Below are 24432 nucleotides of genomic sequence, written 5' to 3'. Positions count from 1 at the left end.
TTAAGGGGTTGGACACGTTAGAGGCAGGAAACATGTTCCCAATGTTGGGGGAGTCCAGAACAAGGGGCCACGGTTTAAGAATAAGGGGTAGGCCATTTAGAACGGAGACGATGAAAAACTTTTTCGGTCAGAGAGTTGTGAATCTGTGGAATTCTCTGCCTCAGAAGGCAGTGGAGGCCAATTCTCTGAATGCATTCAAGAGAGAGCTAGATCGAGCTCCTAAGGATAGCGGAGTCAGGGGGTATGGGGAGAAGGCAGGAACGGGGTACTGATTGAGAATGGTCAGCCATGATCACATTGAATGGTGGTGCTGGCTCGAAGGGCCGAATGGCCTCCTCCTGCACCTATTGTCTATTGTCCATTATAAACTATGTTATGATGAAACAGCACTGAATATTGTTAACAAATCCTGTGTAGTGGAGGGTGAGGGTTTAAACGTGTACAGATTGCGTGCTGCGTGTGGTGAGCCTGCTTTACTTACATGGAATTGCCAGCTAAAGTACAACAGGTTGTTTTGCAGAACTGCAGAGAGTGTTGTGACTAAAGGAGAAAGTGTCGATACCAAGTCGTACTGCAGAGACCAACAAGTCTGTTCTAGACAATGAGAGCCGGTGCAGAAATGTACTGCTTGTGTGATTAGCTGGACCCGTGATTACTGGTGTATAAATACACTGCCGGGGCACAGAGTAATGGAGTGGGACCGTGAGGAGCTGCAAGTAGGTCAGGCAAACGTCTCCGCTGTCACGCTGTGAAAACGGAGAGGATCAGACGCAGTTTCATCCCACAGGCCGTCAGGACTGTTAACTATTATAACTCCAGGGACTAAATTTTGTCTTCTCTGTATTAACTTTAATTTATATGCTGTAACTGTAATTCTTTTTTTTGTGCACAATCCGCAGGCATTGCCACTTTCATTTCACTGCACATCGTGTATGTGTATGTGACAAATAAACTTGACTTAACTTGACTTGACTCCCCCTAGCGTAATAAAGTTGTGTCTTTACCATCAGTGTCAGACGGTGTTTGGTATTTCAGAGCCCGAACAGGCTTTAACACCTTTACAGCATTGTTTAATTCTTATGATTTTTAATATATCAAATTGCAGCAGTTCATTATTGTATATTATGTATGTTTTAACAGCCATTTATTTCTATCTGAAACATGCCCTGTTGTTAAAACTTACAAACAGCAAGTTAAAATAGAAATGTTTGATATCAAAGATAGTGCTGGAGTAACTCAGCGGGTCAGGCAGCATCTGTGGAGAACATGGATAGGTGACGTTTCACAGAGTGCTGGAGTAACTCAGCGGGTCAGGCAGCATCTGTGGAGAACATGGATAGGTGACGTTTCACAGAGTGCTGGAGTAACTCAGCGGGTCAGGCAGCATCTCTGGAGAACGTGGATAGGTGAACCCTCCTCCAGAGATGTTGCCTGACCCGCTGAGTTGCTCCAGCAATTTTTATGTCTATCTTTGGGATAAGCCAGCATCTCCAGTTCCTTCCTACACATGTCTGACATCTGTAGAAGTCCTTTCCTGCCACGAAACATCGCTCTCTGACATGTTAAGGGCAAGGTGTGGGTGCAGGGCACGGTGTGGGTGCAGGGCACGGTGTGGGTGCTGTTGCAGGGCACAGGTGCCCATGCAGGGCAAGGTGTGGGTGCAAGGCACGGTGTGGGTGCAGGGCAAGGTGTGGGTGCTGTTGCAGGGCACAGGTGCCCATGCAGGGCACAGTGGGTGCAGGGCACGGTGTGGGTGCAGGGCACGGTGTGGGTGCTGTTGCAGGCACAGGTGCCCATGCAGGACAAGGTGTGGGTGCAAGGCACGGTGTGGGTGCAGGGCAAGGTGTGGGTGCTGTTGCAGGGCACAGGTGCCCATGCAGGGCACGGTGTGGGTGCTGTTGCAGGGCACAGGTGCCCATGCAGGGCAAGGTGCGGTTGCAGGTGCAGGGCACGGTGCGGGTGCTGTGGTCCGAGTCTTCCTCTACCCCCGCCGACCTTTGAGGGACCTGCGCCAAGCGTGGAAGCCGTAGGACTGGCGCAGGTTGACCTCCACAGGGTAGTGGTCACTGACGTTCAGCGCCTGCCAATGGGAGAAACAAGAGACCGTCAATGGCAGGTCCATGCTCAGAGAGTCACACAGCACGGAAACAGGCCCTTCAGCCCAACTTGTCCACACCTGCTTAGACAATAGACAATAGACAATAGGTGCAGGAGGAGGCCATTTGGCCCTTCGAGCTAGCACCGCCATTCAATGTGATCATGGCTGATCATTCTCAATCAGTACCCCTTAGATAGAGTCATAGAATGATACAGTCTGAAAACTCACCCACACCAGCCAACAATGCCCCAGCTACACTGGTCCTACCTGCCCGCGTTTGCCCCATATCCCTCTAAACCTGTCCTATCCATGTACCTGTCCAATTGTTTCTTAAACGTTGCGATTGTCCCTGCTTCAACTACCTCCTCTGGCTGCTCGTTCCATACACCCACCACCCTCTGTGTGAAAAAGTTACCCCTCAGATTCCTAGTAAATCTTTTCCCCGTCACCATAAACTTATGTCCTCTGGTCCTCGATTCCCCAACTCCGGGCAAGAGAATCTGTGCATCTACCCGATCTATTCCTCTCATGATTTTGTACACCTGTCCAAATGTTTCTTAAACGTCGTGATAATAACTACCTCCTCCAGCAGCTCGTTCCATCCATCTACCATCTCTGTAAAAAAAAGTTGCCCTGCAGTTTTCTATTAAATTTAATCTTCCCCTCCAACCATAAACCTACATTCTCTCAGATATATAATGTTTTGAGTAGTGTAGTCATATCATATCATATCATATCATATCATATATATACAGCCGGAAACAGGCCTTTTCGGCCCTCCAAGTCCGTGCCGCCCAGCGATCCCCGTACATTAACACTATCCTACACCCACTAGGGACAATTTTTACATTTACCCGGCCAATTAACCTACACACCTTGTATTTTGCAAGTCATCTTGACTTGCATTATAACTGAGACATAAAATGCTGGAGTAACTCAGCAGGTCAGGCAGCATTTCAGGAGAGAAGGAACGGGTGACGTTTCGGGTCGAGACCCTTCTTCAGACTGATTATTTTAACTTGCACTGCGTAAAGGTGCAGAAAGCAGTGACTCAATGTACTGCTCTTTATGATTTTATTACACCTTTTTATGAATAATTTTCTGCTCTTTTTAGAAACATAGAAACATAGAAACATAGAAAACAGGTGCAGGAGTAGGCCATTCGGCCCTTCGAGCCTGTACGCACCGCCATTCAATATGATCATGGCTGATCATCCAGCTCAGTATCCCGTACCTGCCTTCTCTCCATACCCCCTGATCCCTTTAGCCACAAGGGCCACATCTAACTCCCTCTTAAATATAGCCAATGAACTGGCCTCAACTACCTTCTGTGGCAGAGAATTCCACAGACTCACCACTCTCTGTGTGAAGAAATGTTTTCTCATCTCGGTCCTAAAAGACGTCCCCCTTATCCTTAAGCTGTGACCCCTGGTTCTGGACTTCCCCAACATCGGGAACAATCTTCCCGCATCTAGCCTCTCCAACCCCTTAAGAATTTTATATGTTTCTATAAGATCCCCCCTCAGTCTTCTAAATTCCAGCGTGTATAAGCCTAGTCTATCCAGTCTTTCTTCATATGAAAGTCCTGCCATCCCAGGGATCAATCTGGTGAACCTTTTCTGTACTCCCTCTAAGGCTAGAATATCTTTCCTCAGATTAGGAGACCAAAACTGTACACAATACTCCAGATGCGGTCTCACCAAGGCCCTGTACAACTGCAGCAGAACCTCCCTGCTCCTATACTCAAATCCTCTTGCTATGAATGCTAACATACCATTTAGGTTTTATTTGGATAATTACCAAAGTCATAAACTCTAAGCAGAGGCCAGAGGCCAAGATGGCACCCAACATCGACGACTATTTGCTGCTAGGCACAGCAGCAGATCTACAAACTCATATTACAATCGCTCCATGCTCTGAAATCTCTATTCCTACAGCAACATTTCTTACTTTATCTATACACTGTAAAAGGCTCGATTGTAATCATGTATTGTCTTTCCGCTGACTGGATAGGTTAATTGTTGAGGTTATTGTTGTCCCTAATGTATAAGAAAATAACAGCAGATGCTGGTACAAATCACAGGTATTTATTCACAAAATGTGGAGTAACTCAGCAGGTCAGGCAGCATCTCTGGAGAGAAGGAATGGGAGACGTTTCGGGTCGAGACCCTTCTTCAGACTTGTCCCTAATGTATATAGTTTAGTGTTAATGTGCGGGGATCGCTGGTCGGTGCAGACTCAGTGGGCCGAAGGGCCTGTTTCTGCACTGTATCTCTAAACTAAACTGAGCTAAACAAATTTAATGAGTACAATCTACACCGATCAGCCAAAACATTATGACCTGATGAGCCAAAACATTATGACCACCTGCCTAATATGCTGTTGGTCCTCCGTGTGCAGCCCCATACGCAGCAGGGTGCGATGCACTGTGTATTGTGACACATTCCTCCCGTTACCACCATTAACATTTTCTGTGACTTGTACCACAGTCGACCTTCTGTCGGTTCGGACCAGATGGGATAGCCTTTGTTGCCCTCGCGCATCGATGAGCCTTGGGCGCCCAACACCCTGTCTGTCGCCGGTTTGTGGTTTGTCCCTCCTCGGACCACTGTCGGTCAGTACTCACCACTGCTGACCGGGAGCACCCCACAAGCCTTGCCGTTTCATAGATGCTATGACCCAGTCGTCTGGCCATAACAATTTGGCCCTTGTCAAAGTCGCTCGGGTCTTTACTCCTGCCCATTTCTCCTGCATCCAACATTGGCTCGATTGTAATCATGTGTTGTCTTTCCGCTGACTGGTTAGCACGCAGCAAAAGCTTTACACTGTACCTGGGTACACGTGACAATAATCTAAACTCAACTAAACTAATCTGAAGCAGGGATTGTCATATTGCACTTCTCTTTCCCTGAGGTAATCCCATGCTGTTCCACTATCATTCTGAGAGTCCAACCTTCTTTGTTAAATCCACAATGATCTTTTGAGCATCTCACCCTTATTGATCCAATGCATTTGACGTTTAACTTTAACTTTAGATATACAGCACAGAGACAGGCCCTTCGGCCCATCGAGTCAGCACTGACCAGCGATCACACCTTACACTAGCACAATCCTACACACACTAGGGACAATTTACAATTTTACTGAAGCTAATTGACTGGTCTGAAGAAGGGTCTCGACCCGAAACGTCACCTATCCACGTTCTCCAGAGATGCTGCCTGACCCACTGAGTTACTCCAGCACTCTGTGAAACGTCACCTATCCATGTTCTCCACAGATGCTGCCTGACCCACTGAGTTACTCCAGCACTCTGTGAAACGTCACCTATCCATGTTCTCCACAGATGCTGCCTGACCCGCTGAGTTACTCCAGCACTCTGTGTCTGTCTCTGGAGAGTCAGAGCTTAGAATTACCTGCCGCTCAGTCATGCCGTAAACCTCCTTGAAATTGAACACGCTGACTGAATCAGGAACGACCGCCTTCAACAACTTCTCTCCACGAAGGACAATCCTGGTTTATGGAAAGAATAAGAAAGATGATTGTATAAATTTCAATGTGAATTCTGCAAACATTTCATAGTTTACGGTTACACCTGGAGCAGTGACGATAATCACCTTAGGACAAATCAAAAACTGGTTTAGAGGCAATAGACAATAGACAATAGACAATAGGTGCAGGAGGAGGCCATTTGGCCCTTCGAGCCAGCACCGCCATTCAATGTGATCATGGCTGATCATTCTCAATCAGTACCCCGTTCCTGCTTTCTCCCGCAGTGTGGAAGTAGGCCCTTCGGTCCACCTAGTCCATGCCAACCATTTTCACCTTGCCTAGGCTCTCCGGACGCGGTGGGGGCTTAGCCACTGTGTTTAAGAAGCATTTCAACTGCTGCCTCCTGAACGCTGATCATTTCTCCAGTTTCGAGGTGCAACTAATTAAAGTAAGCCTAGCCTATCCCCTCTTAATTGTTCTTGTGTATCGCCCACCAAAAATGCATAAGGATTTCATCACCCAATTTGCTGATCTGATTTCTAACATCTTGCCCAAATTTGACCGGGTCATGATTCTTGGTGACTTTAACATTCATGTTTGCTGTCCCACTAAGCCTCTTGTGAGTGAATTTATGCACCTGGTTGAGTCCTTCAATCTGCCTCTTCACACCACGGGACCCACTCACAAGTTAGGCCATACACTCGACCTAGTGTTATCGTCCGGATTCCCAATCAACAACATTGAAACTACTGAAGCCTGTCTATCGGACCACAGCACTATCATTTTTGACACATCTCTGCCTTTATCTCCCGCAAAATCTCATCTCCCTGTTCGTTACTCCCGTGACATAAATTCATTGACTGCCAGTAAATTCTCCGAGGCATTCACAGCTGCCCCCAACATCTGCACTATTGAGGCTTCTCCCCCCCATCTCAGCACTGAGGATCTCACCTCTTTATTTAATATCACTTGCTCTTCCATCCTGGATTCTATCGCTCCCCTTAAAATGAAAAAGCCTAAGCCCAAAGGTCGGCCGTGGCTCAATGACACCACCAAAGCCCTAAGAAGGGAGTGCAGAAAATCAGAACGGAGGTGGAAATGTGACAAGCTTCAAATTTCCTTCGAAATTCTGAGAAACAATCTTCTCAAATACCAGGAAGCAGTAAAGTCTGCTAGAGCACAATACTTCTCTGACCTTATCTCCAAAAACTCTCATAACTCCAAGGTCCTATTTAGCACAATTACCTCTGTCATATGTCCCGGGAAAATCAGGTTGGAAATGGACCCCAGGAAAGAGAGTTTGTAGAGTGCCTTCGAGATGGATTCTTAGAACAGCTTGTACTGGAGCCTACCAGGGAGAAGGCAATTCTGGATTTAGTGTTGTGTAATGATCCTGATCTGATAAGGGGACTAGAGGTAAAAGAGCCATTAGGAGGCAGTGATCACAACATGATAAGTTTTACTCTGCAAATGGAAAGGCAGAAGGGAAAATCGGAAGTGTCGGTATTACAGTATAGCAAAGGGGATTACAGAGGCATGAGGCAGGAGCTGGCCAAAATTGATTGGAAGGAGGCCCTAGCAGGGAAGATGGTAGAACAGCAATGGCAGGTATTCCTGGGAATAATGCAGAGGTTGCAGGATCAATTTATTCCAAAGAGGTGGAAAGACTCTAAGGGGAGTAAGAGACACCTGTGGCTGACGAGGGAAGTCAGGGACAGCATAAAAATTAAGGAGAGGAAGTATAACATAGCAAAGAAGAGTGGGAAGACAGAGGATTGGGACTCTTTTAAAGAGCAACAAAAGTTAACTAAAAAGGCAATACGGGGAGAAAAGATGAGGTACGAGGGTAAACTAGCCAATAATATAAAGGAGGATAGCAAAAGTTTTTTTAGGTACGTGAAGAGGAAAAAAATAGTCAAGGCAAATGTGGGTCCCTTGAAGACAGAAGCAGGGGAATTTATTATGGAGAACAAAGAAATGGCAGACGAGTTAAACCGTTACTTTGGATCTGTCTTCACTGAGGAAGATACACACAATCTCCCAAATGTTCTAGGGGCCGGAGAACCTAGGGTGATGGAGGAACTGAAGGAAATCCACATTAGGCAGGAAATGGTTTTGGGTAGACTGATGGGACTGAAGGCTGATAAATCCCCAGGGCCTGATGGTCTGCATCCCAGAGTACTTAAGGAGGTGACTCTAGAAATAGTGGAAGCATTGGAGATCATTTTTCAATGTTCTATAGATTCAGGATCAGTTCCTGTGGATTGGAGGATAGCAAATGTTATCCCACTTTTTAAGAAAGGAGGGAGAGAGAAAACGGGTAATTATAGACCAGTTAGTCTGACATCAGTGGTGGGGAAGATGCTGGAGTCAATTATAAAAGACGAAATTGCTGAGCATTTGGATAGCAGTAACAGGATCATTCCGAGTCAGCATGGATTTACGAAGGGGAAATCATGCTTGACAAATCTACTGGAATTTTTTGAGGATGTAACTAGGAAAATTGACAAGGGAGAGTCAGTGGATGTGGTGTACCTCGACTTTCAGAAAGCCTTCGACAAGGTCCCACATAGGAGATTAGTGGGCAAAATTACGGCACATGGTATTGGGGGTAGGGTACTGACATGGATAGAAAATTGGTTGACAGACAGAAAGCAAAGAGTGGGGATAAATGGGTCCCTTTCGGAATGGTAGGCAGTGACCAGTGGGGTACCGCAAGGTTCGGTGCTGGGACCCCAGCTATTTACGATATACATTAATGACTTAGACGAAGGGATTAAAAGTACCATTAGCAAATTTGCAGATGATACTAAGTTGGGGGGTAGTGTGAATTGTGAGGAAGATGCAATAAGGCTGCAGGGTGACTTGGACAGGTTGTGTGAGTGGGCGGATACATGGCAGATGCAGTTTAATGTAAGTGTGAGGTTATTCACTTTGGAAGCAAGAATAGAAAGGCAGATTATTATCTGAATGGTGTCAAGTTAGGAGGAGGGGGAGTTCAACGAGATCTGGGTGTCGTAGTGCATCAGTCAATGAAAGGAAGCATGCAGGTACAGCAGGCAGTGAAGAAAGCCAATGGAATGTTGGCCTTCGTAACAAGAGGAGTTGAGTATAGGAGCAAAGAGGTCCTTCTACAGTTGTACCGGGCCCTGGTGAGACTGCACCTGGAGTACTGTGTGCAGTTTTGGTCTCCAAATTTGAGGAAGGATATTCTTGCTATGGAGGGCGTGCAGCGTAGGTTCACTAGGTTAATTCCCGGTATGGCGGGACTGTCGTATGTTGAAAGGCTGGAGCGATTGGGCTTGTATACACTGGAATTTAGAAGGATGAGGGGGGATCTTATTGAAACATATAAGATAATTAGGGGATTGGACACATTAGAGGCAGATAACATGTTCCCAATGTTGGGGGAGTCCAGAACAAGGGGCCACAGTTTAAGAATAAGGGGTAGGCCATTTAGAACAGAGATGAGGAAGAACTTTTTCAGTCAGAGGGTGGTGAAGGTGTGGAATTCTCTGCCTCAGAAGGCAGTGGAGGCCAGTTCGTTGGATGCTTTCAAGAGAGAGCTGGATAGAGCTCTTAAGGATAGCGGAGTTAGGGGGTATGGGGAGAAGGTAGGAACGGGGTACTGATTGAGAGTGATCAGCCATGATCGCATTGAATGGCGGTGCTGGCTCGAAGGGCTGAATGGCCTACTCCTGCACCTATTGTCTATTGTCTATTGTCTATTGCCCCCAGTACAAGCTTAGTTGGGTCCCCTGCTAAGTGCGAAGAATTCGCTAAATTTTTCACCAGCAAAGTTGAGAACATTAGAATGAACATTTCCCCTCCCACCCGTGACCTAGCTGTCTCACTAGTCTGTTCATCTAAATTGGACTGTTTCCAACCCGTCACTCTATCCTCCCTTGCAAAGCTTGTCTCCGCTATGAATCCTGCAACCTGCCCCCTTGATCCTGCCCCCACTGCCCTTCTGAAGGATGTCATTGCAATAGCCGGTCCCAGCATCCTCTCTATTATCAACAGTTCTCTGGCCACTGGCACTGTTCCAACCTGTTTCAAGCACGCGGTGATCCAGCCCCTATTGAAAAAACCTAACCTAGACCCCACCTTGCCTAGCAACTACAGACCCATTTCCAAACTGCCATTCCTGTCAAAAGTCCTTGAAAAGGCAACTCTAAACCAATTAGTGCCCTACCTGCACCAAAACACCATCCTGGAAAGTTTCCAGTCAGGTTTCAGAGCCCACCACAGCACAGAGTCTGCCTTGTTGAAGGTACACAACGACCTGCTTCTCGCCATCGACACCGGCGACTGTGCAATCCTGCTCCTTCTCGACCTCAGCGCAGCGTTCGATACAGTGGACCACACCATCCTTATTGACCGTCTCCGGTACGCGGTTGGCATTGATGGCACTGCCCTGAGCTGGTTCGTTTCCTACCTCAAAGATAGGAGTTTCGCCATCAACATAGGCAGTTATTCCTCTGCTCCAGCTAGCCTCTCCTGCGGAGTTCCACAAAGCTCCATCCTAGGCCCCATTCTCTTCTCTCTATACATGCTCCCCCTTGGCCAAATCATTCAAAGGCATTTCTTTCCACTGCTATGCCGATGACACACAGCTTTACCTCCCCCTGAAACCCAATAACCGGTCAAATTTAAACAGCCTCTTACACTGCCTTGAGGACATAAAATGTTGGATGGCACAGAACTTCCTCCAATTAAACGAGAGCAAGTCTGAGGTCATCCTATTCGGCCCCCCCGACTCCATCAAATCGATAACAGGCAATCTTGGAAGCCTATCCTGCCTAGTCAAACCGCATGTCAAAAACCTCGGCGTGCGGGTCTGTAGGTTAATTGGCTTCGGTAAATTGTGTAGGCAGTGCAGTCATATGATGACATGAGGCAGGAATTTCACTCAGTATTCCAAGGGGTTGGAAAATTGAAAGGCCGGCAAGTGAAGTTAGCCATTGATGAAACTGTCAAGCTGAAAGCACAACCAGCGCGGAGAACGCCATTTGGACTTCGTGGAAAAGTAGAAGCGAAAATCAAGGAGTTGATTGATCAGGACATTATTGAGCCAGTTGGACGTTTAACACCAGGGGTGAGTCCAGTAGTGATAGTGCCAAAACCCAATGATGACATCAGACTGTGTATGGACATGAGGAGAGCCAATGAGGCAATAATCGGAGAAAGAATCCCAATTCCGATGATTGATGAGGTGCCACAAGAGTTATCAACCAGTAAAGTGTTCTCCAAAACTGATCTCAAGTGGGGATATCACCAATTGGAATTACATCCAGAGTCAAGAGAGGTGACAACATTTGTCACTCACTGCAGATTTTACCGGGACAAAAGACTGATGTTTGGAATCAATGCCGCCCCTGAGATCTATCAGTACGAAATCCGCAGAGTGATTCAGGGTGTACCAGGTGCAGCAAACACACCAGAGGACATCATCGTCCATGCATCAATTCGTGAAGAGCATGACAGGAGGTTGAAGCTAGTGTTGACTAGACTTCAAGAAGCAGGTCTCACTGTGAATGAAGACAAGTGCAAGTTTGGCGTCTCTGAGATGGATTTCACGGGACACAGACTCACAAGTGAAGGGCTGAACCCGGCAAAGGCTAAAGTGAAAGCTGTTACAGATGCACGTGAACCTCAGAATGCAACTGAGATGAAGAGCTTTCTAGGACTGGTCAATTACTGTGCAAAATGTATTCCAAATTTTGCTACACTGGCAGATCCGCTGAGAAAGTTGACTAGGAAAGACGTACCGTTCCAGTTTGGTAGTGAACAGAGACAGGCATTCAAAGCACTGAGACAGAACCTAATGAGTGCAGAAACCCTTGGATATTATGAGCCAGCTGCACCAACAAAAGTCATAGCAGATGCTGGTCCGGTTGGCTTGGGAGCAGTGCTGGTACAGACACATGCAGATGGACCCAGAATCATAGCATATGCCAGTCGGTCTTTAACCTGCGTGGAGAGAAGGAATTCTCAAACAGAGAGTGAAGCACTGGGACTAGTGTGGCTTGTGAAATGTTCCATGCTTACTTGTATGGCATTGAATTTGAACTCGTTGCAGATCACAAGCTGTTGGAAGTGATCTATTCAACAAGGTCTAAGCCCTGTGCCGGAACAGAACGCTAGGTGCTGAGACTCCAACAGTACAAAGTAGTCCACATTGCTGGGAAAGGAAACATCGCGGACTTGCTGTGGAGACTGTAGATGGATGAACAGCTGAGAGCAACAGCCACACTAGAGGTGGAAGCAGAGAACTCTGTGCGCTTCTTCGCAATTCAGTCAACGCCAAGAGCCGTGACAACGAAGGAAGTCGAGAGGGAATCAGGACATGACCCTGAACTCACAGATATCAGAGAGCGTGTTCACAGTGGGCAATGGGATCCATGCCCTTACAAAGCATATGTTCCCATAAAAGATGAATGTTGTGTGATTGGTCAGTGTGTGGCACCAGATTGGTGATCCCGCAGGCACTACGGCCAAGGATCGTGCCATTGGCTCATGAGGGACATTTAGGCAGTCGGTACCAAACTGAATTTGCGGAGCAAAGTGTGGTGGCTAGGGTGTGAGAGAGATGCCAAAAAATTCGTCAAGACCTGCCAGGGATGCCAACTCACAAGCAGGAGCAACCCACCAGAACCAATGAGAAGGACAAAGTTGCCAACAGGACCATGGTTTTTTTAGATCTATTTTTTAGATTTAGAGATACAGCGCGGAAACAGGCCCTTCGGCCCACCGAATCCGCGCCGCCCAGCGATCCCCGCACATTAACACTATCCTACACACACTAGGGACAATTTACATTTATCCAGTCAATTAACCTACAAACCTGCACGTCTTTGGAGTGTGGGAGGAAACCGGAAATCGTGGAGAAAACCCATGCGGTCGCGGGGAAAACGTACAAACTCCGTACAGACGGCGCCCGTAGTCGGGATTGCACCTGAGTCTCCGGCGCTGCATTCGCTGTAAGGCAGCAACTCTACCGCCGCGCCACCGTGCCGCCCTCGGACGTAGCTGTTGACGTTCTTGGACCACTTCCAACAGGTGAATCAATTATGGTAGCGGTCGACTCGTACAGCAGGTACTATAAGTTTGCAGTGATGAAGACAACTAGTGCATGGCGAGAGACAGTCGAATCGAGCGGGCCCCAAAGTCCACCGAGAGCTACCAAATCAGAGGGGCCGGACGACATCCCTGAGGTGGGGGACCAGTGTTGCTGAGACTGCCAGCATTTCAGAGGTGGTGACCAGAGTTCCAGAGGCAGCACGGTGCCACGCAGGTGGTGAGCAGAGGCAACGTCTGGGTGACAACACCTTGGCAGATTCAACAGGCTGGGATGCTCCTGCACCTGCTGGTAGACCAAAACGTGAAAGGAAAGTTCCTAAGCAACACGACGATTTTGTGTTGTAGGTTCTAGATTGCTTCATAATTATACAGATGAATATGACATTTGTTTAGAGGCAAAGGAAGCTGACAAGTTATTATTTGTATTAAGGGGGAAAAAAATAATTTGTGTTGTATTTGTACAAGGTATTTAGTTAGTACTAGACCAAGTGCAGTCACGGTGGCTCAGCGGTAGAGTTGCTGCCTTACAGTGAATGCAGCATCGGAGACTCAGGTTCCATCCCGACTACGGGCGCCGTCTGTACGGAGTTTGTACGTTCTCCCCGTGACCTGCTTAGGTTTTCTCCGAGATCTTCGGTTTCCTCCCACACTCCAAAGACGTACAGATATGTAGGTTAATTGGCTGGGCAAATGTAAAACTTGTCCCTCGTGGGTGTAGGATAGTGTTAGTGTGCGGGGATCGCTGGGCGGCGCGGACACGGTGGGCTGAAGGGCCTGTTTCTGCGCTGTATCTCTAAAAATCTAAATCTAAAGTGGACCCGTTGGGCCCAAACCTCTCCTGTATTGGTGCAGCACCCTCTCCTTCTCCCCTCCCCCTTCCCTCTCCCCCTCTCCCTCTCCCCCTCTCCCTCTCCCCCTCCCCCTCCCTTCCTCCTCCCCTCCCCCTCCAGAGGTCATAGCCTCAGAATTAAAGGGCGCTCTTTTAGGAAGGAGGTGAGGAGGAATTTCTTTAGTCAGAGGGCGGTGAATCTGTGGAACTCATTGCCACAGAGGGCTGTGGAGGCCAAGTCAGTGGATGTTTTTAAGGCAGAGATAGACAGATTCTTGATTAGAACGGGTGTCAAGGGTGATGGGGAGAAGGCAGGAGAATGGGATTAGGAGGCAGAGATCAGAACCCATATTCCAGGGTGGAAATGTCAAATAAAAGCAGGAAAATGTAGAAACAAGGAGCAGCAGATGCTGGAATCTTGAGCACAACACAAAGTAGACTCGATGGGCCGAGGGGCCTAATTCTACACCTGTAACTTGTGAACGTGATCCCACCTGTCGTAGGCACAGTGTGTGCTTTCCTTCACCGTCGTGTCCTCGCCATCGCCAATCAGCCAGGCAAAGTTGGTATCGTTTCGCAGTCGGATATTCTTCCATTCCTTCCTCCTGACGTAGTCACAGTCTGCGTTCAAGTCCCCCATGATGATGAAGTACTGTTGAGGGCAAAGGTTTAGTTTAGTTTAGAGATACGGCGCGGAAACAGGCCCTTCGGCCCACCGAGTCCGCACCGACCAGCGATCCCCGCACACTAACACTATCCTACACCCACTAGGGACAGCTTACACTTATACCAAGCCAATTAGAAACATAGAAAATAGGTGCAGGAGGAGGCCATTTGGCCCTTTTCAGTCAGAGAGTTGTGAATCTGTGGAATTCACTGCCTCAGAAGGCAGTAGAGGCCAATTCTCTGAATGCATTCAAGAGAGAGCTCGATAGAGCTCTTAAGGATAGCGGAGTCAGGGGGTATGGGGTGAAGGCAGGAACGGGGTACTGATTGAGAATGATCAGCCATGATCACATTGAATGGTGGTGCTGGCTCCAAGGGCCGAATGGCCTACTCCTGCATCTAGTGTCTATTGTCTATTTGTCTGCTCCATTGAACAATCTTTGTTCCAAACACTTTGTTGCCTCAATCTTCCCGCATCTAGCCTCTCCAACCTCTTAAGAATTTTATATGTTTCTATAAGATCCCCCTCAGTCTTCTAAATTCCAGCGAGTACAAGCCCAGTCTATCCAGTCTTTCCTCATATGCAAGTCCCGCCATCCCAGGGATTAATCTGGAGAACCTTCTCTGTACTCCCTCTAAGGCAAGAACGTCTTTCCTCAGGTTAGGAGACCAAAACTGCACACAATACTCCAGGTGCGGTCTCACCAAGGCCCTGTACAACTGCAGCAGAACCTCCCTGCTCCTAAACTCAAATCCTCTTGCTATGAATGCCAACATACCATTCGCTTTCTTCACTGCCTGCTGCACCTGCATGCTTGCTTTCAATGACTGGTGCACCATGATACCCAGGTCACGTTGCATCTCCCCTTCTCCCAATCGGTCACCATTCAGGTAATACTCTGCTTTCCTGTTCTTGCCGCCAAAGTGGATAACCTCACATTTATCCACATTATATTGCATCTGCCATGCATTTGCCCACTCGCCTAATCTATCCAAGTCACTCTGCAGCCTCCTAGCATCCTCCTCGCAGCTAACACTGCCACCCAGCTTCGTGTCATCCGCAAACTTAGAGATGTTGCATTCAATTCCCTCGTCCAAATCATTAATATACACTGTAAATAACTGGGGTCCCAGCACTGAGCCTTGCGGTACCCCACTAGTCACTGCCTGCCATTCCGAAAAGGACCCGTTTATTCCTACTCTTTGCTTCCTGTCCGCCAACCAATTTTCTATCCACCTCAAAACTGAACCCTCAATACCATGTGCTTTAAGTTTGTACACCAATCTCCTATGTGGGACCTTGTCGAAGGCCTTCTGAAAGTCCAGATATAACACATCGACTGGTTCTCCCTTATCCACTCTACTAGTTACATCCTCGAAAAATTCTATAAGATTCGTCAGACATGATTTGCCTTTGGTAAATCCATGCTGACTTTGTCCGATGATTTCACCACTTTCCAAATATAATGCTATCACATCTTTAATAACTGACTCTAGCATTTTCCCCACTACCGATGTTAGGCTAACTGGTCTATAATTCCCCGTTTTCTCTCTCCCTCCCTTTTTAAAAAGTGGGGTTACATTAGCTACCCTCCAGTCCTCAGGAACTACTCCAGAATCTAAAGAGTTTTGAAAAATTATCACTAATGCATCCACTATTTCTGAGGCTACTTCCTTAAGCACTCTGGGATGCAGCCTATCTGGCCCTGGGGATTTATCTGCCTTTAATCCATTTAATTTACCTAACACCATTTCCCGACTAACCTGGATTTCCCCTCAGTTCCTCCATCTCATTAGACCACCGGTCCCCCGCTATTTCCGGCAGACGGTTTATGTCTTCCTTAGTGAAGACAGACCCAAAGTATTTGTTCAATTGGTCTGCCATCTCCTTGTTCCCTATGATCAATTCATCTGTTTCCGACTGCAAGGGACCTACATTTGCCTTAACTAATCTTTTTCTCTTGACATATCTATAAAAGCTTTTGCAGTCTGTTTTTATGTTCCTTGCCAGTTTTCCCTCATAGTCTATTTTCCCTTTCCTAATTAAGCCCTTTGTCCTCCTCTGCTGGACTCTGAATTTCTCCCAGTCCTCTGGTATGCTACTTTTTCTGGCTAATCTGTATGCTTCATCTTTTGTTTTAATACTATCCTTGATTTCCCTTGTTAGCCACGGATGCACTACCTTTCCTGGTCTGTTCTTTTGCCAAACTGGATGTTTTCATGAGAGAGTTGGATTTAGCTCTTTGGGCTAACGGAATCAAGGGATATGGGGAGAAAGCAGGAACGGGGTACTGATTGTGGATGTGTGGGAAAACATAACTGCAGATGCTGGTTTAAATCGAAGGTAGACACAAAATGCTGAAGTAACTCATCGGGTCAGGGAGCATCTCTGGAGAGAAGGAATGGGTGACGTTTCGGGTTGAGACCCTTCTTCAGACTGAGGATGATCAGCCATGATCATATTGAATGGCAGTGCTGGCTCGATGGGCTGAATGTTCTGCACCTATTGTCTATGGTTCTCCAGATGCTGATGCTCGATGTGTCTGGTTTGTTGTAGGGCTGATTGTGTTGTATCTCTCAATGTCTCTGTCCCTACAATAGTGAGTCTGAAGGAAGGGCCTCGACCCGAAACGTCACCCATTCCTACTCTCCAGAGATGATACCTGTCCCGCTGAGCTACCCCAGCATTCTGTGCCTCTCGTCGGCTTGAACCAGCATCTGCAGTTCCTTCCCACCACCTACAACAGCGAGGATGGTCCACGTGTACCTTGGCTCTCCACCGCCGTCTCATCGCGGTGTAAACGTCGTACAACGCATCGATCTCACGCGCAGAGGAACGTGGCACTGAGTGCAGGGGGATCACCACAAAGTCTTTCACAGCTTAAGAATGCAAACAGAAATTAGTTATTAAAGAAACCTGCTTGCTCCAATATCTTAAATGTATCATAAACAGACACATACATTCATGCAGGGACACTTTTCCCAAGTAAGCAAGATGCAACAAAACTCCTTAATCTGCCAAAACTTTGGAAGCAGATACCAATAAATATCTTTATTACTTGAAGGCAGAGCTTTAAGGTGAGAGGGGCAAAGTTTAAAATAAATAAAAGTGGGGGAATCTTTGTGCACAGAGGGTGGTGGGGGCGTGGAACGTGCTGCCAGTGGTGGAGGTGGAAACATAGAAACATAGAAAATAGGTGCAGGAGTAGGCCATTCGGCCCTTCGAGCCTGCACCGCCATTCAATATGATCATGGCTGATCATCCAACTCAGTATCACGTACCTGCCTTCTCTCCATACCCCCTGGTCCCTTTAGCCACAAGGGCCACATCTAACTCCCTCTTAAATATAGCCAATGAACTGGCCTCAACTACCTTCTGTGGCAGAGAATTCCACAGATTCACCACTCTCTGTGTGAAAAAAAACGTTCTCATCTCAGTCCTAAAAGACTCCCCCCTTATCCTTCCCCCTTATCCTGGAGGCAGATATGATAGTGGCGTTTAAGGGGCTTTTGGATAGGCGCTTGGATATACAGGGGATGGAGGGATACGGATCACGTGCAGGCAGTTAAGAGATAGTCTTGGCATCATGTTCGGCACGGGCATTGTGGGCCGAAGGGCCTGTACTTGTGCTGCACTGGTCTATGTTCTGATAAAGTGTGCAAGTCGTACAGTGAGGACCGCGTTCAGGAGCTATAAGGAGAAGGTCGGACAAATGTGGAATGTTTTCTCTGGAGCATTGGAGGCTGAGGAGAGACCCAATAGAAGTTTATGAAATTCTGAGGGACACAGACAGGGTAGACAGTCAAAACCTATCTCCCAGGGTGGGAAACATTGTCTATCCATTCCCTCCACAGATGCTGCCCGGCCCGTTGAGTTCCTCCGGCACTTTGTGTTGTGCTCAAGACTCCAGCAGTCACGGTGGTGCAGCGGTAGAGTTGCTGCCTTACAGCGAACGCAGCGCCAGAGACCCAGGTTCGATCCCGACTACGGGTGCTGTCTGTATGGAGTTTGTACGTTCTCCCTGTGACCTGCGTGGGTTTTCTCCGATATCTTCGGTTTCCTCCCAGACTCCAAAGACGTACAGGTTTGTAAGTTAATTGGCTTGGTAAATATAAAAATTGTCCCTAGTGGGTGTAGGATAGTGTTAATGTGCGGGGATCGCTGGGCGGCGCGGACCCGGTGGGCCGAAGGGCCTGTTTCCGCGCTGTATCTCTAAACTAAACTAAACTAAATCTGCTGTTCCTTGTTTCTACATTTTCCTGCTTTTATTTGACATTCCCACTCTGGGATACTACCCAATCCATGCCTCTCATAATTTTCTACACTTCTATCAGGCCTTCCCTTCAACCTCTGCCGTTCCAGGGAAAACAGTCCAAGTCTGTCCAGGTTCTCCACATCGCTGATACCACCTGAGAGCGTGCACTTCATACAGGCAAGGGAAGCAGCTACTCACATGTGTAAGGTGATGAAAACCAAGCTACAAAAGGCTCTCTTGCAAAGGCATCCTCATTGTTTGATGGGAAATCCGGATATTGATAACTTCTTTTCACCGATAATAATTTGTGTCTAAAATGGAAGCAAAAACATACATGTTCAATGAGGACCATGAAACTGAACAGATCATTAGCTCACATTGAAACCTTGAGATTGCATTTTGGGTTATAAATTGATAATGTAGACACAAAATGCTGGAGTAACTCAGCGGGACAGGCAGCATCTCTTGAGAGAAGGAATCGGTGGGACCGTTCTTCAGACTCGACCCGAAACGTCACCATTCCTTCTATCAAGAGATGCTGCCTGATCCACTGTGATACTCCAGCATTTGTGTCTTTCTTCGGTGTAAACCAGCATCTGCAGTTCCTTCCTACACAAATAGTTTGACTTCATCTCTTGAACTGGATTCCTCTATATTGAAATAGTTACTTCTTAAAAGTACTTTGCTGCTTACTTGAACTGTTACTCAGAAACAGTTTCTTCCCCTCTGTTAACAGGCTTCTGAACGGTCCTTCCATAAGCTAGGGTACTGTCCCATTCACCTCTACCCCATTGCGGACATTGGACTTTGTCTGTGGGACTGATGCGCTACAACGCTGAGAACTATATTCTGCAGTCTGTATCTTCCCCTTTGCTCTACCTGTTGGACTTGAGTTTGACTTGAGTTGAAGCAAGTACTGTAACGGCATTTAAAAGACACTTGGACAGGTACATGGATGGGAAAGGTTTAGAGTGATATGGTCCAAAATGTAGACAAATGGGTTTAGCGTAGATGGGGCATTTTGGTCGGCATGGTCAAGTTGGGCCAGGGGGGCTGTTTAAATGCAGTATGACTTTACGGGTAGTCCATAGAGCTCAGAGAACCATCGGAACACAGCTACCAGCCTTGGAGGGCATCTACAACACACGATGCCTCAGAAAAGCCACCAGCATCCACAAAGACTCTTCACACCCCTGCAACAGTCTGTTCGAACTTCTACCATCGGGCAGACGATACAAGGCCTTCCAATGGTGGTATGGCGGCCCAGACGGTGAGAGCACGTGGCCGCTGGCTGGGTGAGGTCACGTGGGGCGTGAGGGGGCGGTGACATCACCCTTTGTCCCATATTTGGGAGTGAGGAAGCTGGCAACCCTAGCTGCAATAGTACCTGTAAATAAACGCATACTGTTCCTTGTAGGAACCCGCTCCCAGACGGCCACTGATGAGCGATTCATACTCATTTCTGTTGCCGTGACTAAAGTAAAATGAAAAAAAGTTCTTCATGTCGGTACATCATTAAAAAGCAGCTATATTTTACATTAGAATCAACATTCGCAGACTAAATAAGGGCGGCACGGTGGCGCATCGGTAGAGTTGCTGCCTCACAGCGCCAGAGACTCAGGTTCGATCCCGACTCCGGGTGCTCTCTTTACGGAGTTTGTACGCTCTCCCCGTGACCTGCGTGGGTTTTCTCCGGGTGCTCCGGTTTCCTCCCACACTCCAAAGACGTGCAGGTTTGTAGGTTAATTGACTTGGTAAATGTGTAAGTTGTCCCTAGTGTGTGTAGGATAGTGTTAATGTGTGCGGGGACCACTGGGCGGTGCGGACTCGGTGGGCCGAAAGGCCTGTTTCCGCGCTGTATCTCTAAACTGAACTGAACTAAATGAAATACTGAATTATAATCCTGTATTGTCTTTCCGCTGACTGGTTAGCGTGCAGTACACGTGACAATAAACTAAACACAAAACTCAAAATTATGCACAAAATTATGCTTATGTTCTGATTCAGATTGCTTTCTAGTTCCTTTTACAATAGACAATAGACAATAGGTGCAGGAGGAGGCCATTCGGCCCTTCGAGCCAGCACCGCCATTCAATGTGATCATGGCTGATCATTCTCAATCAGTACCCCGTTCCTGCCTTCTCCCCATACCCCCTGACTCCGCTATCCTTAAGAGCTCTATCTAGCTCTCTCTTGAATACATTCAGAGAATTGGCACCACTGCCTTCTGAGGCAGAGAATTCCACAGATTTATAACTCTCTGACTGAAAAGGTTTTTCCTCATCTCCGTTCTAAATGGCCTACCCCTTATTCTTAAACTGTGGCCCCTGGTCTGGAATCCCCCAACATTGGGAACATGTTTCCTGCCTCTAACGTGTCCAACCCCTTAATAATCTTATATGTTTCGATAAGATCCCCTCTCATCCTTCTAAATTCCAGTGTATAACAAGACTTTTCTCAATGAAAAGTCATATTGGTTACTTCCTCGATTTAATGCCTTGAAAGGCAATGAGATATCGGGTGGTAAACACTTTGTGGTAAACAGCCAGTGATGTAGTCAGCACAAGACGTGACTATGTAAAGGCAACAGATTGAGGGGCATCTGGAACTGAGCCCCAGCCATGAACAACTGCAAAACCATTGACCACTGTCCTCATGTTGTCCTCGATTAAATGTCAAATGGCGCAACTGTACAGTTGCTGCCTCACAGCGCCAGAGACCCGGGTTCCATCCCGACTACAGGTGCTGTCTGTACGGGGGTTGTACGTTCTCCCTGTGACCTGCGTGGGTTTTCTCCAGGATCTCCAGTTTCCTCCCACACTCCAAAGACGTGCAGGTTTGTAGATTAATTGGCTGGGTATAATTGTAAGTTGTTCCTAGTGTGTGTAGGATAGTGCTAGTGTGCGGGGATCGCTGGTCGGCGCGGACCCGGTGGGTTGATAGGCCTGTTTCCACGCTGTGTCTCTAAACTAAAGTAAACTGCCTCCCTGGGCTTACTTGTTCAGTCTTCCCATCAGCGTGGGAAAGGCTTGGTTGTTTACATCCTTGATCTCCATCATCAACAACAGGTCACAGCGAGAGATTATCTGCAGAAAGTTACACGAATTCCAAGTCACTTATTTATAAACGTGTCCGAAAGAAGCATAAAAATAGCCAAATAACGTCAACTTTTCCTTCCACCCACCCCCACAAGCAGTCTGAGGAAGGGTCCCAACCTGTAACGTCACCTATCCATGTTCTCCAGAGATGCTGCCTGACCCGCTGAGTTACTCCAGCACTCTGTGAAACGTCACCTATCCATGTTCTCCACAGATGCTGCCTGACCCGCTGAGTTACTCAAGCACTCTGTAACTTTCTTTGGTATCTTGCTCTGGCAGATATATCACAGAGAGGAGACATGACAACTGTCTGTACGGGCGGCACGGTGGCGCAGCGGTAGAGTTGCTGCCTTACAGCGCTAGAGACTCAGGATCAATCCTGACCACGGGTGCTGTCTGTACGGAGTTTGTACGTTCTCCCCGTGACCTGCGTGGCTTTTCCCTGGGTGCTTCGGTTTCCTCCCACACTCCAAAGACGTACAGGTTTGTAGATTAATTGGCTTGGTGTAATTGTAAATTGTCCTTAGTGTGTGTAGGATAGTGTTAGTGTGCGGGGATCGCTGGTCGGCGCGGACTCGGTGGGCCGAAGAGCATGTTTCCGCGCTGTATCTCTAAACTAAACTAAATTAAACTAGATTAAACTCGACTAAAACGCAACAAACCGAAACTAAATTAAACTAAACTAAACTAAACTAAACTCAGAGCAGTGTAGATGTACGGGTGATTAAACAACATCCAGGAACTGTAATTAAATCTGTGAGCCCACGACTAGAATTGTTATTATTATGGGGGTTATTTTTAAATGCGGCTTCCCTCTGAGTTCCGGTTGGGTATTCCCAATCTTCCTGTTGTTTTCCCAGATGTTTATGGGATGTACAGGAGGGGTCTTCTGTCAAACCAGCAGCGTGTAAGAGCGGCGTGCTAACCAGGATATTGGGACGTGAACATTCACTGTTAGTTAGAGACGCAGCATGGAAACAGGCCCTTCGGCCCATCAAGCCCACAAGGTCTACCTTATCCCACTTTCCCATCCACTCCTTCCACACTAGGGGCAATTTGCAGAGGTCCAATCCACCCACAAACACGCACGTCCTTGAGATGTGGGAGGAAACCCACCAGCTCACTGGGAAAGCGTGCAAACTCCACTCTGAGATCAGGATGGAGCGCGGGTCTCTGGCGCTGCGAGGCGGTGTCCCTACCCACTGATGTTGCAAATGAGCTTCTTCAATTGGTGCTTTGGTATTGTGTCTTGTTCCCATTACACAGGGGGTGATTTAATCTAGCTCATACACAATGAAAAACCAAAATACTTTAAACAACGAGATAGTTTAGTTCCTATCGTGGAATTTAGTACCATGTAACTATCGGAGTGAGTACTTTGTTCACAATGTACAGTGGTGACATGTTCTGGTGTGCTGCTGCAAGGAAGAATTTCATTGTTCTGTTTTCGGGACATCTATATGCTAAAACTCTCGTTTGCTATCTTGTTTGTGACTGAACTTCAGCCAAAACGGTTGCCGACAGCGCGACAATTTTAGGCCCACCTTACTCACCATCGTCACTTTAGTGATAATGCAAGTAGTTTTATTGAAATTGGTCTTATAGTTTTAAAGTGATTCACATTTTAAAGTTTAAAAGGAGGGGAGGGGGAGGGGAGGGGAGGAGGGAGGGAGGGGGGGAGTGGGGGTGAAAGGAGAGGGAAGGGGGGGTGAGGAGAGAGGGGAGTGGGGAGGACGGGGTGTTGCACCAATGCAGGAGAGGTTTGGGCCCAACGGGTCCACTTGGTCTAGCTAGTATCACAATAAAACACTCCTGACTCAAAAAAACACAGAAAACAGGGGCGGCACGGTGGCGCAGCGGTAGAGTTGCTGCCTTACAGCGCCAGAAACCCGGGTTCGATCCCGACTACAGGTGCTGTCTGTACAGAGTTTGTACGTTCTCCCCGTGACCTGAGTGGGTTTTCTCCGAGATCTTCGGTTTCCTCCCACACTCCAAAGACGTACAGGTTTGTAGGTTAATTGGCTTACTGTATGTGTAAATTGTCCCTAGTGTGTGTAGGATAGTGTTAATGTGCGGGGATCGCTGGGCGGTGCGAACTTAGTGGGCCGAAGGGCCTGTTTCCGCACTGTATCTCTAAACTAAATTCAACTAAACTAAACTAGATGTGTGGAAAGGAACTGTAGACACGGGTTTAAACTGAAGATTGACACAAAATGCTGGAGTAACTCAGGCAGAGTCTCTGGAGAGAAGGAATGGGTGACATAGAAACATAGAAACATAGAAACATAGAAACATAGAAAATAGGTGCAGGAGGAGGCCATTCGGCCCTTCGAGCCAGCACCACCATTCATTGTGATCATGGCTGATCATCCACAATCAGTAACCCGTGCCTGCCTTCTCCCCATATCCCTTGATTCCGCTAGCCCCTAGAGCTCTATCTAACTCTCTTTTAAATCCATCCAGTGAATTGGCCTCCACTGCCCTCTGTGGCAGGGAATTCCACAAATTCACAATTCTCTGGGTGAAAAAGTTTTTTTCTCACCTCAGTTTTAAATGTCCTCCCCCTTTATTCTTAGACTGTGTGTGGCCCCTGGTTCTGGACTCCCCCCAACATTGGGAACACTTTTCCTGCATCTAGCTTGTCCTGTCCTTTTATAAGGACGTTTGGGGTGGAGACCCTGTTACTAATATTGACGTGAATATCTCCTCCTCACCTTCACCAGCACGTCCAGGATTCCTTCCTTGGCAGCTTTGGATTTTCCGAAGGTCCTCACGTTGAAGGAGCAGATTTTAAGGGGATGAATCCCATGAAGGGCGGAGAGGAGGAGGCTGACGGAGGTGAGGAGCTGGTACATCATGGTCAGTGGGGCAGGGAGAGGCACTCGCTGGTTAAACTCCTCGGGTCTGAGCGCA

General features: G+C 47.5%; 1 protein-coding gene across 2 annotated transcripts in view; it reads right to left on the bottom strand.

Annotated features, from left to right (window-relative positions):
• Nucleotides 1-1405: 1405 nt before the first annotated feature.
• Nucleotides 1406-24432, bottom strand: part of LOC144601666 (deoxyribonuclease gamma-like) — a 23199-nt gene continuing 172 nt past the window's right edge. The window contains exons 1-8 of one of the 2 annotated variants that reach the window (XM_078413905.1): nt 24234-24432; nt 21419-21507; nt 19809-19895; nt 18620-18732; nt 16933-17045; nt 13994-14151; nt 5512-5608; nt 1406-2080 (exon numbers count right to left, since the gene is read on the bottom strand). The exon at nt 24234-24432 is cut by the window's right edge and continues 172 nt beyond it. In XM_078413905.1, coding sequence (XP_078270031.1) covers nt 1982-2080; nt 5512-5608; nt 13994-14151; nt 16933-17045; nt 18620-18732; nt 19809-19895; nt 21419-21507; nt 24234-24377 — 900 coding nt within the window. In that variant the 5' untranslated portion in view covers nt 24378-24432 and the 3' untranslated portion in view covers nt 1406-1981. The remainder of the gene's footprint in view (nt 2081-5511; nt 5609-13993; nt 14152-16932; nt 17046-18619; nt 18733-19808; nt 19896-21418; nt 21508-24233) is intronic. The other variant, XM_078413906.1, reaches the window with a different exon arrangement.

Source organism: Rhinoraja longicauda, chromosome 17, assembly GCF_053455715.1.
Source record: "Rhinoraja longicauda isolate Sanriku21f chromosome 17, sRhiLon1.1, whole genome shotgun sequence".
Lineage (NCBI taxonomy): Eukaryota > Metazoa > Chordata > Chondrichthyes > Rajiformes > Arhynchobatidae > Rhinoraja > Rhinoraja longicauda.
The sequence above is the reverse complement of the archived record's forward strand: the minus strand, read 5'-3'. Positions and strand labels throughout refer to the sequence as shown.